This window comes from Sander vitreus, chromosome 19, assembly GCF_031162955.1.
Source record: "Sander vitreus isolate 19-12246 chromosome 19, sanVit1, whole genome shotgun sequence".
In the NCBI taxonomy this organism is placed as follows: Eukaryota; Metazoa; Chordata; class Actinopteri; order Perciformes; family Percidae; genus Sander; species Sander vitreus.
The window spans coordinates 14,387,923-14,406,793 of NC_135873.1; the positions used below are offsets into that span (position 1 = coordinate 14,387,923).

At 41.8% G+C, this 18,871-nt stretch overlaps 1 protein-coding gene across 1 annotated transcript in view; it reads left to right on the plus strand.

The window, feature by feature from the left end:
* Positions 1–7,625: 7,625 nt before the first annotated feature.
* Positions 7,626–18,871, plus strand: part of chrnb1 (cholinergic receptor, nicotinic, beta 1 (muscle)) — a 29,297-nt gene continuing 18,051 nt past the window's right edge. Inside the window, exons 1-6 of the mRNA XM_078276076.1 lie at positions 7,626–7,686; positions 10,881–11,014; positions 15,397–15,441; positions 16,068–16,177; positions 18,473–18,581; positions 18,674–18,818. Of these exons, the coding sequence (XP_078132202.1) occupies positions 7,626–7,686; positions 10,881–11,014; positions 15,397–15,441; positions 16,068–16,177; positions 18,473–18,581; positions 18,674–18,818 (604 nt within the window). The remainder of the gene's footprint in view (positions 7,687–10,880; positions 11,015–15,396; positions 15,442–16,067; positions 16,178–18,472; positions 18,582–18,673; positions 18,819–18,871) is intronic.

Below are 18,871 nucleotides of genomic sequence, written 5' to 3' on the forward strand. Positions count from 1 at the left end.
GCCATCAGATCTCGGGACTGAGCGTCAGTCAACACTGGCATCTAGTGTGGATTCATATCTCAGATTGCTGAGATATTCATACTGTGTGTGGACTCGGTGATAAACATGCAATCTATTACAAATGGTCCATCAGCCACTTAATAATTGCATCAGTCATTAGTATCTGTTCATTTTGCCAGTGTAGAATATGCAGCTTGCTTAGCTTTTTAAGATGAGCCGTTTTATTTGAATACGCATCCTCATGCTATTCAACAAGATGTTCTCTGTTTTATGTCAGCGGCCATACCTTTCTGAACAGCCTGACAAATAGTCTCCTATTTTTTCATTCACATCTGTGATCTAATTACTGTAATTCTTTACAGAAGATGTAACAGATGTCGTTTGAAAATCAGATTTAGATGTTTGATGTTACCTGTTATTGGAGTTTTATTAATATATTTGGGTAAGGGTAAAGATCTTGAAAGAAGTTGCGTGAAAATGTGTATCCCACTGTGTTTGCAAAAAAGGTAGATTACAAAATTATTTGTTGCATGTGGAAAGTGTGTGTGTGTGTGTGTGTGTGTGTGTGTGTGTGTGTGTTCTTGTTTAACTATATTTGTGGGGTCCACCGGGAGTCCAGTATACTTGTGGGGTCCCGACAGCTTTGTGGGGCCAAAATGCTGGACCCCACAAGTTTAAAGGTCTGTTTGAGGGTTAAGACTTGGTTTTAGGATTAGGGTTAGAATGAGGTTATGGTTAGGGTGATGGTTAAGGTTAGGCATTTAGTTGTGATGTTAAGGTTAGGGTAAGGGTCTAGGGAATGCATTATGTCAATGACGGGTCCCCATAAAGATACTACTGTGTGTGTGTCTGTGTCTGTGTGTCTGTGTGTGTGTGTGTGTGTGAGAGAGTAGTGTAGTGTAAGTCCTTTTGTGAAGAAGCATGAAATCAGCTCCTCTGTTCCAGGCTGTCTGCTCTCCGGCCTTCGAGGCTTCACTTCAAACTGTTCTGTGTGAATTACGGGGACGTAAAGATAGCCATTTATCTCGGCGGGCGTCCATTCGAGCACATGTTTGATTAGCGACCCGCACCCCACCCTCTTTTAATTTACTGCTTTTAACTCACTGATAAATGTCTCGGGAGTCAGCTCTAAATGTTAAATATTGGCCTTTGGGCCTGGCATCGCTGTTTCTTTTGAGTATATGAAGAAAGGGGAAGGTGGGAGAGGTGTGTGTATGGGTATCGGAGGGGGTTAAATGATGTGCATCTGATTCTGCCGCACGCTTCACACACACACTTCTCTCCCCGGGGACTCCCTCCCATTTCTTGCGAGTCAGGGCCCTCCCTGCTTACTGAGCGAATTACAACTGCAGTGGGGGTCACCTGGGGTTGTGAAGAACTCACAGAGAGAGAGAGAGAGGCAAGTGCCACATATTGTAGTGTAGCTAACTTGTGCCCTCCCAGCCTCTCTTTGAAGTGTCACTTCCTCACTCTGATCCCTCTTGCAAACACAATTTCCCTTTAACCTGGAGGCAGTATGTATCTGTGTGTGTGTGTGTTTTCTAGATCTTACTCATTAGCTTTGGTCTGTGTGTGTAATCGTTTTGTAACTGTGATTGAATATCTGTGTGTCCAATATGTGCGAGGGGGAATAAATTATAGGCAGAGAGAAAGGGAGGGAGGAAAATAGAGGATAAATCAGAGGCCAAATCAATGAGTACGAGTCCTTGGGCAGGAAGCAATAAACTCCATTAACAAGGTGCAGCCACATAATTGGGAGAGTGTGGGGAAAAAAGGATTAATATTGATATAGAAACCAACTGAGTGTTTTATTAGAGCTTTTATTTTTCTAACACCGTTTCCCTTTTTGCGAGCTTGGTTGCTGTTAAAAGAGTGTATGTGTGCGTGTGTGTGTGTGTGTGAATGTGAGTGCGAGTGCATTACTTTGAGGTGGAGTCCCTTCACCACATCTGCAATGCAGCAGAAAACACAAAAAAGAGAGGGAGGAAGAGAGAGGCTCACGTGACAAAAGAGTGACGCCGTCCTCAGACAGATTTTCTCTCTGTCTCTTTTTATTTTGCTTTAGCTGCTTTATAAAAAAAAGTGCTTTTATACTGGAATCCAGTGCACTTTGTGTCACATCCTGTATAGTATTAACCAACACATTAACTTCATATATATATATATAAAAAAGGGGCTGTGTTTTTAAAAGCACACTCACAATCCCCGTAGACATCTGTGTTACACACACACACACAGGCAGCACCCTGCACCAAGCCGGCGCAGATGTGGCTAAATGGGGGTGACCTTTACAAACAGATCATTGAGGGACTTCACCTCTCACAAGCTAATGCACCAGCAATGTTGTAGTAGTGACCTTACACTGTACGCTGTGCTAAAATGTCTTCATTTAACCCTTCTTTCAAGTGTTTTTTGGTTAAAAAAAATAAATAAACAAAAACCCCCAGTATGGATTGTGTTTTGGGTATTTCTCAGTGGACGTACTGTGACTTGTAATGAAATATGAGGAATTCTGATTGTATTGGTATGAATCATTGTTGGTCTGTCCATGTGTGTTTGTTGATTTGACGTGTTCATTTAGCTGTTTAAGTGCAAATCTGTGTCTGTTGTCCTATCACATGTCGGGATGTTGAACAATAGAGCTCAATCTACAAAGAGAGGAAGACTTAAGTACGCCAAGACTGTAGAGTCTCAAACCTCCGGATCCCCCACAATCCCCCAGCACTCACCTGTCAATCAAAGGGCCGACTGACTGACTGATTTTAATTGGCGGCATGTGGACTGCTCATTCACCGTCTTGTCTCTCCCTCAAACACACACACACGTCTTCTACCTGTGTGTGTGTGATTCTGTGATCGATCCTTAAGGGATTTTTTTTGACTCTTTTATTTATTTTTTTTGCTCTTATTTGTACTGCATGGACGATCCAAATTATTGTGACAAAGTCTTCCAGAAAAGATGTTAAGGAAATCACCATATTCTTACTTTCCTTCTTGTCTTCCAAATGCAAAAAGAGTGCTTCAGTCTTCCAGCTTACAAAGCCACAATGACACTATTTTTGTATACAAATGGGGCAAAAAGTATATCTATATATAAAAATATATGAATATATCCACGCAAATGTGGTTGGGGTGCAGTAAGGTCCCCTGTTGCTGGCAAGGTGGAATAATACAACTACTATGCGCCATCCAAAACCCATGGATCCCTTTGGAGGAAAGAGCTGAAAAGGACTAGAGAACCGTTGGGACTTGTAGTTTGAAACTCCTGGGTTGAGGTTACGAGGATCACAGACAGGCGGGACTACAAGCATGCATGCGCCAATCATTTACTGGACACCTTCAAAGAAACAGTCTTTACCCAATATTTACTCTTTAACCCCTTAAGCCCCCCCCCCATCCTCAACACTTTATTATCCCAAAACTCTTGTCCCTGCATTTGCAATATGATCTGTATTTATTTCTATAATAACTTACACAAAGTCAAGGGAGACGTATTATTGGATATAATTGAATAAAACAAACTAATATATTTGTATGATTGTAACGCTGGTCTGCTGAGAGTTTTTCTTGGTGTTTTAATGTCATTCCTACGGCAAAAAAAAAAACATTTAATATTGGAAATGGCAGTACTGAACCGAGTTAACATAATCTGATTTACACTATATGATCATATGATCTGTCATGGTCTGAGCCGGGCCCCTTTGGTCGCTTTCAAACCTGTAGTTCAGTTGGTCTGGACCAGGGGTATTGAAAGTTGGACTATGTAAGGGGGCCCCCCCGCCCCCCCCAATCAGAGAAAATAACAAATGTGACACGTGAAGGTCTGAGAGTTCTGAAAGGTGCATCTTTTTTCTATGATTTCTAAGCAAATTTATGAGCGTTTTCCCCAATGTTTATTCATATTATATAATGACATTTTTGGAAAGTGTAAGTCAATCAAGTAAGTTCAGATTTGACTAAGTTATGACTCCGAGGAGAAGCGCGATTTTGACGCAAACTGCGGCAATCAGGCACTAAGGGTTTTAAGGTGCCTTGAATGCCTCCACTTCAGCTCTCCCTGGGGATGCGCATCTAACAGTAAGCCTCTGGTCTGGACCAAGGGAAAAGATTATACATTGTTGGCTTTAGTTGTAGTTGCTTTCATGTTCACACTGACTTTTAACAAACTAACCAAGAGGTTTAAACATGAAGTCAAATGCATTAGCAGAGACGTATTCGTTGGACAGTTTTGTCATCCTGTGTGGAAGCATAGGAGAAAATCGAATTCCAGTTACTGGGTTATGCAGTACCTATACAGCACTTACACTGCTTCTTTATTTAACAAAGTCTAACACGCAGCTTTCAAAATAATTACTAATAACTGAACTTACTAGGAGCATTATTGCTCAAGACTCCAACTGGACTTCAAATGCTAATTGTCTTTGGTAACCATGATCCCTAATACACATTGGTAAATTACTTTCTTGGCAGTTTATATACAGCATATGGCTTTAATGAAAGTTTAGCTTTTAAATGCTAAAATATCATATCCACTAGCACAAAAGCATGTAGCTTTTACACCACAAACAGCTCCAGAGTTTGATTGACGGCTTTCGCACCAGGCCAAACTAACTGAACCAAACGCACCAAACCAGATCCAGGTTAGTTGTGAGACAGCCTTTAGTTCCAATTGAGCAAAGTCTTAATGCTACAGCATACAATTATACTTATTTTAGACAATAGTGTGCTTCCAACTTTGTGGAAACGGTTTGTGTTTCTCCCTTTCCTGTTTCAACATGACAGTGTGCACAAAGCCAGCTACATTAAGAAATGGTTTTCCCAATTATAGTTTGGAATACCTTGACTGTCCTGCACAGAGCCATAAACCCCATTATTAAGCTTTAAGATTAATTGGATTACCTTGTCTCCCAAAAACAGTGTCCGACCTTACAAATGCTCTTGCGGCCCGGTCCCAAAGTACCAGGAGAGTGGAGGCTTTTATACAGTATAGCTGCAGATTAATGCCTGTGGTTTTGGAATAAGTTCAACAGTGAAAGATTAGGATGTTTACATGCTTTGTTTAGCTGTCCACAAATAGTGTACTTTGATCACTGTCAATTGAAGTCAAACTTTGAACACAAAATTCAACTGGCAGACTTTTAATTTGAAATCTAAGATAAGACAAAGTTTATCTCTGTGGCGTAATTAGCTAAATAAACACCAAAGAAAGTGATTAAACTGATGGATTTTCAGTATAACTTCAGGTGATAGGGAAAGTGGGAACTTTGACACCATGTTGGAATGAACTATAAGAATCCTCTCCCACATCAAACTATATAATCTCAGTCTGTATCCTTCCGTTCCGCTTCCGGGATTGCTCTGTTGCCGCCGGATAATCTGCCAAGTTTCACTCATTTGTAGACCGGATATCTGTTGCCTTGGGCTTCCTTTGTGTTGGTATTTTTAACTCTGGTGGATTTCTGAGGACTATGTTTAACTGCTCCTCAGATCTCTGCAGGGTAAATCCAGACAGCTAGCTAGACTATCTGTCCAATCTGAATTTTCTGTAGCACGACTAAAACTACTTTTAAACGTATACATTCCACCAAAACAAGTTCTTCCGAGCCTATTTTGCAGCGGCACCGCAGCTTTTCTCCGGTGCTTAGCACCGCCCAAGACGACTGTGATTGATTTAAAGAAATGGCAATAAACCAGAGCACGTATTCCTCCCATCCCCGAATGCTATGTGGAGTAGCCAGACCCACCTCCAGCGCGCTTCGGAAGAGGGTCTGGCAAAGCGAGACTACGTTTAAATCCACTTTTTATTAAGTCTGATTACTTTAATCCTGTTACATATTAGTTGTTACCCATGAAAATAACAATCATGGGTAAGCGATCAATCTAATTTAACTTAACTACTTCTGAATTAAGGAGTGATCTATTATGGTTGGCCTAGGAGAGATCCCTGGATTTGAGTTACTGCCAACAGGGGCTTTATATACACTCCCTTATGACCACAAATTTGATGTGTGACTTGACACTAGCTGCTAGCTGTTAATAGTTAGCTTCTATGGTAATTAAATTGGCGGCACGCCAAATGGCAGTGACAGTGGATCGTAAATTACGGCAGCGTGAATGGCCGATGAATATGAGTGAGAGCAGAGTGGCATGAAGAGACGAGTAAAGGGATATACAGGGGAGGATAGAGATGTTTTACTGCAGGGGCCTTCAGGAAATACAGCAGTGTGGCTGTTAAACGGTTTGATCAACTTAGCGTTATACTGTAAGAATAATGGCTGCTGAATCACCTCTGTATGTCCACTTATTACAGTTGGTGACCAAGATTGCCATGAATTTTTAACATAAAGGAAATGTTTTATCATCACACAAGAATAGAGACTAGACACTATGTAACAAACCAGATTGTATCTATTTACATGCATGTATGGAACAGGTTCTATGCATGTATGGAATCAGCAGCTGGGCGTTTTAGCCACTTAAGGATCTGTTTCTTGGCTGCCCTTTTCATAGTATTGCTAGAAAGATCCAGGAAATGTATCCCTTAATGGAATTATCCTCCAAATTATGCTCAACCACCCGGAGGTGTTCCGTGTTTAAAGGAGCAAAACATCTGTGAAGGGTGGCTCCCGGCTGATGACCCGGCAGCCGGACCAAAAGACACTGGCGAAAGTGCGTCAGGCAGAAATGCCTTGTAGGTGTGGTCTCACCTTTGCTTACAACTAGTCCAGTGCTCCCTATTCAGAGATACACTTTACACGTATGGAGAGCTAAGGAACTTACCAAGGTGAATGACACTTCCAAAAAGGCAAGATTCCAATTGATACTGGACGTAAGATGTGAGGTGCAGAATCCAAAATGGACGTGATTGCTAGGGCTGAGGAATAAATAGATAGAGAGAATAGGGGTCTAGCTCAGGGGGAAGAACAAATGGTCAAATGTGTATCAATGTACCTGAAGGTGTCATAGCTAGGGCCCACATGTAGTGCGACTCGGGGCTGGGTCAACAGTTTGATGTGGCATTGTAGCTTAATTTTTTCCCTTGTGGTTCCTAATGAAAGGGAAGAAGGCAGGAAAGTGGATTTTGGGGAAAATAGGCACTTGGAACAGGAAAAGGATGAGAACAAGGCATGTTCTTTGTGCCTGAGCCTAGGTAGGAACAGTAGTAAGTTTTCATCTGAACCATCGTATTAAACCAGCCTTTCCCATTCCATCATATCACTATGCCTGCTATCCTCCAATGAAATTTAACCTTCACTGTTTTTCTTGACGAACTGCCTGGAAACCCAACAAGGACTTCTGTGGGTAGCCTACCTCGGCCACAGTTTGACAACCAGTGGTGTGTACAGTAGGCTCTCACTGGCCAAAGTAGAGCCTGGTCCACACCATAGACTGACTGAGGGGGTGAACAGTGACACACACCCCTCCTCCCCATGGATGTAATTGGAGCAGACAGCAGTTGGCCAGGCTTGCCTGACTGACAGACAACAACAGTCCAAACCAAAAGTTACACTGAGGAGTTCCAGTGAGCTGCATTGGAAAAGAAAAAGAAAGAAATAATTAAGTTTGTATTAATCGACGGAGGATCTGTTAATCGGAGGAGAGACCTTTTTGTTTTGAGAGGTCGCCATGAAAAGCCTGGATCTGTTCCTGCTGACATGTTGCTTATGCAGCCTGAGTACATTGGGAGGTAAGGCACAAGCTGACACAATACACCCATGTAACAGTAACTGTAGTAGTCATGGAATATTTCACTACACTAATATCACGTAGAATGTCACATGGAACAAAAAAAAAGTTATAACCTAAAGTTCACCAGAATCCACTAATATTAACCGTTTCTGAGAAACTGTACATTCTTTAGGACTAACTAAAGGTTTACAGCAGTGATATTTTAGTTGGAGAAGGAGCAGAGATTGACTATCCATAGTGCTTGGCAATACAGGTCTGGCCCATGTCAAAAGGATTTTCCGATAGGATAATAAATAAAACTAACTAACTTTAGTTAATTCATTTTGAGCTTACTGCTCTCTTATGCTGATGTTGATTTAGTGTTTGTGAATGCCTTTCCCTACAGCCTCATTGACAAAACTGAATTACAGTAAAGCATTCTTAGCTAGTTATGTGTCACAGCAGCAACACAGTGATGAAGATGTGTATTAAGTCTGGTAAGTAGCCTAAACACACCACAGACACACTTTGGGAATATTAATCACATTATAAGAAGACTGAAAGTCGACAGTCATGTCAGCAGCTCTATGAGGCTGTACACAGCAGTGTTTGAGCTAAATGCTAACATGCTCACGGTGACACGCTAATATTTAGCAGGTATTTTACCAGTAATTTACAGGTATTTACCAGGTTCACCCCCATGGGAGTTTTGTGTGTAGTATGCTAACACACTCATTGTGACATGCTAACTTGCTTATGTTTAGCAGGTAATATTTTCCAGGTTTACCGGTGGGATAGCATGCTAACTTGTGCTAATTAGCACTAAACAGAAAGTACAGCTGATGTGAATGGCATTAGTTTTGCAGGTATTTGTTCATAAAAAAAGAAAATTAGAATTTTGACCTGATCATGACGCTAGAAGAACAGTCAGGGGATTTATAATGTTTATCTGAATTAATTCTCTCCAGGGACCTTGAATAGCTTTAGCGAATTTAACGGCACTGGATCCAATAGATGCCATTATATTTCACTCAAAATCATTAACGTGCTCATATTATGCTAATTTTCAGCTTCATATTTGTATTTTGAGGTTATATCAGAATAGGTTTCCATGGTTTAATTTTTTTTTTAAAACACCACATTTTTGTTGTACTGCACATTGCTGCAGCTCCTCTTTTCACCCTGTGTGTTGAGCTCTCTGTTTTAGCTACAGAGTGAGGCATCTCACTTCTGTTCCATCTTTGTTGGCAGTAGCTAGGTAAGGACTACTAGCCAGTCAGAAGCAGAGTATGAGGGCGTGCCACGCTAGCAGCTAGGCGAGCATTATAACGTGTGTTCCAAAGTGACCACGTTTGTCTCTGAAGTAAAGGCTGGACTACAATAGAGCTGTTTGGAGCAGTTTGTGAACAGTGTTTTCTGTTGGAGATGGTAAGTCCCTTTGGGGGGGACTTTAGGCTTTTTCACTTTGTAAACCTATAACATGCACAAAAAGAGATATAACACAATAAAGGAAAGGGAAAAAGCCAAAAAGCATAATGAGCACTTTAATGTCAACCTCATGTTGGCGTTTAAAGTAAAGTCAGGGAATCTGAAAGGATTAATTTCATCCTTAAGTGAACTAACCTGTGATAAAAGAAATTACTCCACAAACATAACTAAATATCATCAGACATTAAAGCCAAAACAATAATTTAAATCATGTTTATCACTACTCAGCAAGTGCACTCACTTGTTTTTTTTTAAGTTATTGTGTAGGAATACAGCTGAAAGCGCATTTTAAGTGCCTTTTCGAATAGGATGACTCATCCATTCTTCTTCTGTCCTTTATCAAAGTGACTTCAGAAGAGCAAAGCTTACAAATGACCATTCAAATTTGCTCTGTATTTTATTGCCATCATTTATATTCATTGCAAGTACCCTTCACATGCCCAACACTAGCCTTCAGCATAGTCTTAACTCATCTGATCTCATTGTACTTGAATCTGTCTTATTTACCAAGTCATCCTAAATGGGCAGAGAGGAGAAAATGCTAAAATCTAGCCTTCTACAGCAGCCGCCTTCTACTCATGCAGCCTCGGCCATCAGCAGCCATGCTTCCCTGTGCCTAGCTAATGGGGGTGCCTTGCTTGGTGATCGTTGTCATTTATTCCTGTCAGCTCGGATCCTACCGGGGCCACAGCTATGCCAAACGTGATGAATGCGGCATCACCAGAGCTGCTGATTATAAATGTGTCTAACCTTCCAACACTGAGGAGGAAATGGGTGGAAGTAAAGCAGGAGTTATGTCTGAAACTGCTGTAGAGTGGTACAGGCCTGTAGTGAGACACTTCTATAACTGCTACTTCTGTTTATGTTCTAAGGGGTATTTACTATATGGATTTTGACAGTTGTCATGTGGCATATGTGTTGCAGCTGGGGTAAGTGTTGCAGTAAATATGTTAATAAGGGTACATTTCTAACAGCATTGTTTATTTAATGTTATTTTCCATGTATATTCATCCTGAATCTGCAAATTCTTTTCACCACAGCATTGCTCCTTTGCAAAAAGTGAAACTCTGCCCAACTTTACCCTGTTAGCAAGTCACTGAAATCTCTCCACAAGCCGCTGCTTGACTCTCTCACCCGTACAACGCTCATTTGAGTTGCTTTGTAGTCAATGTGAGTGGGTGGTGACGAGGCAGAAAGTGGGACTCTTGTCTAGTTAGAAAAACGTGAAGATGTTCCATTTAGTTCATCAATTCCAAAACACACAGTGGTTACAACTAGTCTGGCTATCTCCTGCTGGGCGACACATCTGGCTGTAATAAACTCATTCTGGGAAGCATCCACTAAGCTAGAAGCTGCCACTGAGGCCACTGAGCTAGAAGGTTCATTGGTTGCCCAACACACCTTTCCTGCCAGTCAGTAAGCTTCGCCCTCACTTGTCACCAGTGTGATGAGTTTTGCACGGAGCTGCAGAAACTTTAAAGTGTTTGGGTTAATTTTATGAATTTGAAGACGTGAGAGAGACAGGCAATGGACAATATAAATGGTAATTGGTTTACAATAGTAGCCACATTATAACTACCACCGTCTGCTGATGGGTTATGGACAGCTACTAATAAATTAACGATGCAATGGCAGCCTTACTTGGCTGAGGTCTTATCTGAATTTTGAATTAAAAGGACTACACAGAATGGGTTTCTCAAGACCTCTAATCTATTTGTCATACAGGTGCGTCTGAAGTGGAGAAGGCTCTACTGAAGCAGCTCTTTACCGGCTACAACCTTAAGGTGCGGCCAGCATCCAGCCCTGAAGAGAGGGTGGTGGTCCGTGTGGGTATGGTCCTCTCCTCCTTCGTTGGACTGGTGAGCTACGGGACCGTAACATTTCACGTATATATTTACATATGTACATGCACAACCACAATGTGAAAAACAGAGGCTTGTCCACCCATGATTTCTACGAGCTAAACGGCAAAATAGAATTGCTGTTTCCTTGTCTGAAATACCTTGTTTTGAACTGAGTTCAAAACATTTCAAACATCAGAAAAAGAAATAAGTAGCTTAAGGATAGTCTGGCTATTTTTTAGGGTTACTGTACAATTAAAAAAGGCTTCAAAACCGAAAATTGTTCATTACGTAGCTTGGTATATGTGACCCTTCAAAATTGGGATTATTGTGACAGTCACTAATGCCTCATTTCCACTGCATGGTTCTGCTCAACTTGACTCAACTCCACTCACTTTTGGTAGCAGGTGCTTTTCTCTAAATTGTTTTCCACTGCAGATAGAAGCCTACCCCCTCAGTGTAGGCGGGTTTCTCAGCTGATTGCCAAAGCGACGCCGCATGAAACTGCCGTGACTTCATTGTTAACGCTACACTCGCTGGATCCTTTCATCAGCAAAGATGTCTGCCCTTTGTCAACTGCCACAATGTAGTGTACGCCGTAGTTTTACGAGCTTTGGTTTTTTTAAATCTGGGGCGAGTCGTGGCCGGGATAGCTCAGTTGGTAGAGCAGGCGCCCATATATAGAGGTTTATGGAGAGGGTTTGACTCTGACCTGCGGCCCTTTGCTGCATGTCATTCCCCCCTCTCTCTCCCCTTTCATGTCTTCATCTGTCCTGTGGAAATAAAGGCCTAAAAAGCCCCCCAAAAAAATCTGGGGCGAGTGAATAAAAAAAAAAAATGCGGTCGCAACTGACGGTAGCTTGGCTATTAAACATGGCGCCTTCGTGCAGGAGGTCCCGTGTTGCGCTAGTGATGGTTTTCTCTAACCAATCAGTGGTCTACCGTGTTTCAGCTCCACCTTTTTAGTATCGGCTGAGCTCCCTTGGAACCTCGACTGAGGTAGGTACTAAAAAAAAGTACCAGGTACTATCCAAAACTTTGGCTAATGGAAAACCAAAGAAGAGCAAGTGGAGTTGAGTAGAGCCAGGCCGTACCATGCAGTGGACAAGTGGCATAAGAATGTTCGCTTATGTGACCCTTCAAAATTGTGATTTTTGAGGGGTTTCTTGTGACAGTCAAGACATCAAATCTCCTTTTTCCCACATGTAACTGATCTTTAATACTGTAACTTATCCAGAAAAAACTAGGGCTTCTCTGCCTCTAATAAGTACGTATTTAAAAATCAAATCGGATTTCCTCAGACAGATGTCTCTGAAGAGGTTTCATAAGCACAGTGGTTGCTCCGCATGCTGAGGACCACTGTGCTCCAATAGTCACCTGGATCATGACAGGATAACAGAATACTTTATACCTGTAAATGTAGAGCTAAAGTTTTAAATATTTCAAACTGTGAATATATCTGAGCGCCATCTGGTTCTGCAGTCAGTGCTTGCTAGGTCTGCTGAGTCAAATGGCACACAGTTATCCTATTGATGTGGAGTACTGGATTTCTATCCACCCATGCAGTGTTCATATAGTGTTTTAGCAGCATGCACCGACTGGGCTTCTGTCTAAGTGACTGCATAAAAACCATGCACACACTTAAACAAACATACACACACCAGGTCACTTTATCTGTTCCTTAATCCTTAATTCCCCCTTGGCTCTTTTCTTCGTAGCACACGCTGGCACACATATGCCCGCACACAGTGTCAAATTTACATACTCATCTACAGTGAGCATGCTCCTTACGCCTCCACTCAAGGTCAGGCTCCGTTCTGGAGAGGAACGATGTTGAAAACTGACCCACTTGGATATGCTTCGTCCCCGTCTGCCCAGAACTAGTCAGCTGGATAACAGCAGTGTTATTATTAACATTCCCCCCGAGGGACACCCTGCGGTGAATTCAAACAGTTACAGGAAGAATCAGTAAGGGATAGGTCAGTTATGGGATAGTTATTTGTGTGTTTGTGTGAGGGTGAGAGAGCAAGGTGGTTTAAGTCAACCTCCCTTTACCCAGCCCCACCCTCCCTGTTTGTGTCCCAGCTGTCTGCCTGACATTCCTCCCAGCGTTTTAAATAGCAGGCCCGGCTCAGGGAAGCTCCACCTTCCTGCTGGATAGACAATCACATGCATGCAGACACACGCACGCACGCACACACTTAAATCCCGCCACCTCCATGTTAGCGGATGGACCAAACTAAAAACTCAAAGTACACCTCAACTTATTCTTTTCTAAAGATCTTTGTGAGTTTGTGTCATTTTAGGTTGTTTTTATCACGCTGATGTTTTTTTTTTTTTGAGTTAATAATCCTGATAAGTTTGGTTTTTATTAGTTATTTGATGCTATAAAAACGGGGTGAAATGTCATGACTGATAGCTGTGATTGACTCGCGATTGGTCAGGCGGGTGTATGGGCGGGACTTAAATACCGCGGCTCGACCGCCCGATCACTATTGCGCAGTTTCTGGCTCCAATATTACAAGATGGCAGCGCCCTTATGCTGGATATTTTTGGCTTCACTTTTGTACAGTAAAAGGAAGTACAGATGTGTCGTCCATCTTTTTTCACAGTCTATGGTTTGGATGAACAAGTAGAGGCTGTGCGTGTATATGTTATGTAGCCATAACACTTGATGTCATTTGTGTCATAACTATCCTAGCAACCATGTACACTATGGTATGGGCCAAGAAGTCCAACATCAGCACTGAAACTGTTTACACACATCAACTAAGCATGACGAAGGGCAGATGAAACATTATTACGCGGGGAAAGTTAAAGATCCTATGACATGGTGCTTTTTGGATGCTTTTATATAGGCCTTAGTGGTCCCTAATACTATATCTGAAGTCTCTTTTATATAGGCCTTAGTGGTCCCCTAATACTGTATCTGAAGTCTCTTTTATATAGGCCTTAGTGGTCCCCTAATACTGTATCTGAAGTCTCTTTTATATAGGCCTTAGTGGTCCCCTAATACTGTATCTGAAGTCTCTTTTATATAGGCCTTAGTGGTCCCCTAATACTGTATCTGAAGTCTCTTTTATATAGGCCTTAGTGGTCCTCTAATACTGTATCTGAAGTCTCTTTTATATAGACCTTAGTGGTCTCCTAATACTGTATCTGAAGTCTCTTTTATATAGGCCTTAGTGGTCCTCTAATACTGTATCTGAAGTCTCTTTTATATAGACCTTAGTGGTCTCCTAATACTGTATCTGAAGTCTCTTTTATATAGGCCTTAGTGGTCCTCTAATACTGTATCTGAAGTCTCTTTTATATAGGCCTTAGTGGTCCCCTAATACTGCATCTGAAGTCTCTTTTATATAGGCCTTGACCAACTGCCATGCTTCGCTTGTTTTCAAGCCATGATGTCTCTCTCTCATGGGCGGGCCTAATTCTCTGGGCGGGCAAAGCAGAGAAAGGGGCGGTAACCTTTCCCCTTATGATGTCATAAAGGGAATATTCCAGATTGGCCCATCTGAGCTTTAATTTTCTCAAAGGCAGAGCAGGATACTCAGGGCTCGGTTTACACCTATCACCATTTCTAGCCACTGGGGGACCATAGGCAGGCTGGGGGAATTCGTATTAACGTTAAAAAACGTCATAAAGTTTTCATGCCATGGGACCTTTAATGATTTGGTTCCCAGTAGACGGCTTAGATGATCTTGTTAGATGATCTTAGATACATTCCATTATTTTTAAACCTTGATCTTAAGCCTCTTTCAGACTTGCACCCCTTACCATTAATCTGAAGGCAGTATAATGTGTGGGTTTCATGTCTGATCGTGCACCCTGGTCACTTTTACATCAGTGCTTGTGCATGTCGGACTTTAGAAAACTGGCAGCAACATTTGCTCTCTAACTGCTATGAAATCCATGTGAAAATGTAACATTGGATTAGTGTGAGAAGACAGCATTGTGCGTTCAATGATCAAGGCTTTAACGGCAAGTTAAATCCATCAGTGATGCAGCCTTTTACTTTTAGACACAACATTGATGAGAGCCATGGATTTGTTTTAGTTACACAGCTAAGATGATTATCATCCGGGGATACATCTAGATTTAAAGTGCTCATTAGGCTTTTTGGCTTTTTCCCTTTCCTTTATTGTGTTATATATTTATTTTGTGCACGTTATAGGTTTACAAAGTGAAAAAGCCCAAAGTCCCCCCCAAAGGGACTTACCATCTCAACAGAAAACACTGTTCACAAACTGCTCCAAACAGCTCTATTGTAGAACAGCCTTTACTTCCATGATGAAAAAAAGCTCTTTGCAAAATCTATTAACAAACAGTTTTGCCGCTAGTGTAGTTAGCCGGAAAGTTGCCACAATAACACATACATTGTTTTGTATTTTCTGTTCCAGAATATGAAAAATGAAGAAATGAGCGTGGTCGTTGTCATGAATCTGGTAAGTGTGTTTGTGTGTCAGCTCCTTTCTCCACACCTAGCATTTCTTACTGTGTGCTTGTTGCGCTGAGGCTTGCAAATGCGGAGTTGGTTTTTATGAATGTTGCTGGTACATTTCAAGCCTTTTCCAACACACAATGAATGACCTGTCAGACGGTTGTCTGAGAGACCCAAAAGCTGCTTGCTTTTCTAAAACAGGAAGTGGCATTCATTAACACAGAGTACTGAAATTATTTTGACCACCTCAACGCTGCAAATAAGTGTATTCATGTAAGACCTTCTTTTTTTGTGTGTACAGCTCAGTGCCAATACACTACACATTAACCAAGCGAGAGCACTTTGGAGTCGTCCTAATAATACAGAGTATATGCAAAATGAAAAATTATGCAAATGGGGTTTTGTTATGCAAGGACAAATGCACAAGGGAATCGTCCCTGTGGATTCTAATTACAGCAGTGGAAAAACAATGAAAAATAAACTGATGAAATGACAAATTGGTTACATATGTAATGGTAACATTTCCTCCTCCTGTCATTTTGTTTCCCTCTTGTCCCTTGCCCTTTTTATGCATTAGTGTGTAATTTCCCAATGCCTGCACTTTATTTTCTTTTTTAACTTTTGAAACAGGAATGGACAGATCATCGGTTGTCATGGAAACCCAAGGAGCATGATGGGATTGAGGTGATGCGTATCCCCTCTGCGAAGGTTTGGCTGCCTGACATAGTCCTCATCAATAAGTAAGCACGGGCACTGCACTCACATTGGCATAAATTAACCAGCGCTAAAGAGCACAGGAGAAACAATTTGGTCACTTTCCTCCTTTTTTCTTCTTCCTCTCTTTAGATATTTTGACTGGGATGGTTTCTGCGTCGACCCTAAGGGGCATTTAGTTTTTACCCTCCTGTACATATTGATGTGACTGCTCCCTTGGTGGCAGACATGTAGAATACGATATTGCAACAGTATGACAAATGTTTTATGAGGACAAACGTGGGCACAGCTTGGTTTACGCCAAAAATAGTTCTCTTTCTTCCTTCCATTGACATGGGGCTAAGGTCGTGTTATTCAGTCAGAGTTGATATGCATCCACCCTGCTCAGTCCACTGCTCGTGTTGTACAGCTAAGTACACTTGTTGTACTCCTTGCACCTCAGCTGTCTCCTGGCTCAAATCCCTGAGTTTGTCTGACCCATCCATTCATCCTGAACTCCACCCTACGTGGACTTTCTCGGACTAATCTGGGAGAAAATATGGTTCCCTCCCTTTTTTCTGTATGGGAATGTAATTCTTAGGAGACAGAGCTGGTTATTGACTTATCTTAATGTATATTTAGCCAAACTAGTTTTCTGAGTTTGTCATTTCTCCATTCAAGAAATACAGATACAGAATAAAGATAAGAGAAAGTGCTATGTACAGTAATTAAAACAAGTAAAGTGCAGCCACAAAATATTTGTTACCATATTGATCATGCATGAGCAACAGATTGTTTGAACATGCAGCTGCACCCAGCGGTTAAAGACCAAGTACAGTACAGTACAGTGCCTACTGTATATAATGGAAAAACTCTATGTCACAGCATTAAATTAGAAAATTTTGATACTAAGAACAGCGAGTGGAGTCCCTTTTTCTTACACCCCTGCACACATACAATACACACGCCCATTAGAATGGCTGTAAATATCCCCACTGCTCCATTCATCAGCACTTTATAGGCAATTAAGCAGTATGATTCCCTAAAAAAAAAACGGAGCTGATGGCAGTCAGCGACTTCAGCCTGGGAGGCGCTCACTTGGAACCACACCTCACTCACACACACACACACACACACACAAATCCAAAAGTGTGTATACAATTCTGTGTGTGTATGATCAATGCTGGCCATTTAAGCAGCGGCAGCAGCAGCACCTTCACAGGGACAGGGTGTTAGGAGGGCCCGCTTTAAGGACACAAGCGTCTCCTTGTTAAATTAGCAGAGCCATAAAAAGCCAAACACTGCACCCTGACAGACTGCTAAATCTGGGTCTAATTGACTTGATGTCTTTGTTATGAGCTTAACAGCCCAAACAGCTCTGTATACATCCAACATTAGTGCTGCACTTAGAAGTGTCCTGTCAAATGTGTCGAGTTCCTGCATTTCATCTGTTCCAATTAGAATGTTTTAGTGGGGTCTTGCAGTACGGGGACCGCAGCCAAATGTTGATGTACTGTACTAGCACAGCTGTGCTGAGAGAATGGAAAGAGCACTGCGACTGCAGTAATCAGACATACCAGATCAAGTTTTTATATATATATAATTACTCACTCTGACCACAGCTTCACCCCATTTTTCCTTGTGGGTAATTTATGATAACTCTGCTTTATTTCAAAGAGAAGGAGACCGAAAGGTTGACTGAGAGGAAGTATGCAGGATGACATGAAATAAACGCTTCAGGGGTGATTCAAACCTGGGATGCTGCTATTACATGATATGAGTCAGCAGGATAAGCTGTTCATATTTGTTGCATTGCAAAATAGAGACTTTAAACTGCCTGTCACATTTAAGTCTACTGGAAATTTCTTGGACCCAGAAATGTTGCTTCCTATCAAACTATAGTGATTGAAATATCATCTATAGCCCCCCCCCCATATGTGGAAGTACAGTCTGTAGTTGAAGCCACAGGCCCGAGGGCCAGCAGCAAACCCCCCAAGTGATGTGTTTTGGCATCAAACGTGTCATTTGGAGATTGGTCTGCTGGCCTGTGAGTAGGGAGAACTGGGCACTGGTAAGACAGAAGGACGTTTACCATAGTTCATTTACACATACTACCAATATTATTATGATACAAAGCTGGTTGAATATTGGCAAAGTATCCCTTTAAGCAGGGAGGTGGTGATTTTCAGCTATCTAATAACAGTTAAAAATGAGTACTTGCACAACATGAAGTGAAGAAAAAGCAAAATACCTCAGAAGTCTATAAGTGCAATCTACTACTGACAGTAATCAATACAGGTGTAAGAAAAGTTTTGAAATCATACTTTGTTCTCTGTTTGCAGTAATGACGGGGTGTTCGATGTGGCCCTGCATGTCCATGTGCAGGCCTATAGTAATGGCAGAATAACCTGGACTCCCCCTGCTCTCTACTGCAGCTCTTGTGGAGTTAAGGTGAACATCAGCACATATACAAACAGACTTAACATTGTCCTCCTACTGTTTTCATGTTTCCCATTCATTTCCCTGTCTGTTTCTGTGTCTAGGTAACGTATTTCCCGTTTGACTGGCAGAACTGCACCATGCAGTTCCGCTCCTACACATATGACTCGACGGAGATCGATGTGCAGTACGCACTGGACTCAAAAGGCAACGAGATCCGGGAGATCCAACTGGACGAATCTTTCAGCGGTGAGAATTTGGTGGGGAACATATAAAGAGTAGGGATAGATAGAGCAGTAAAG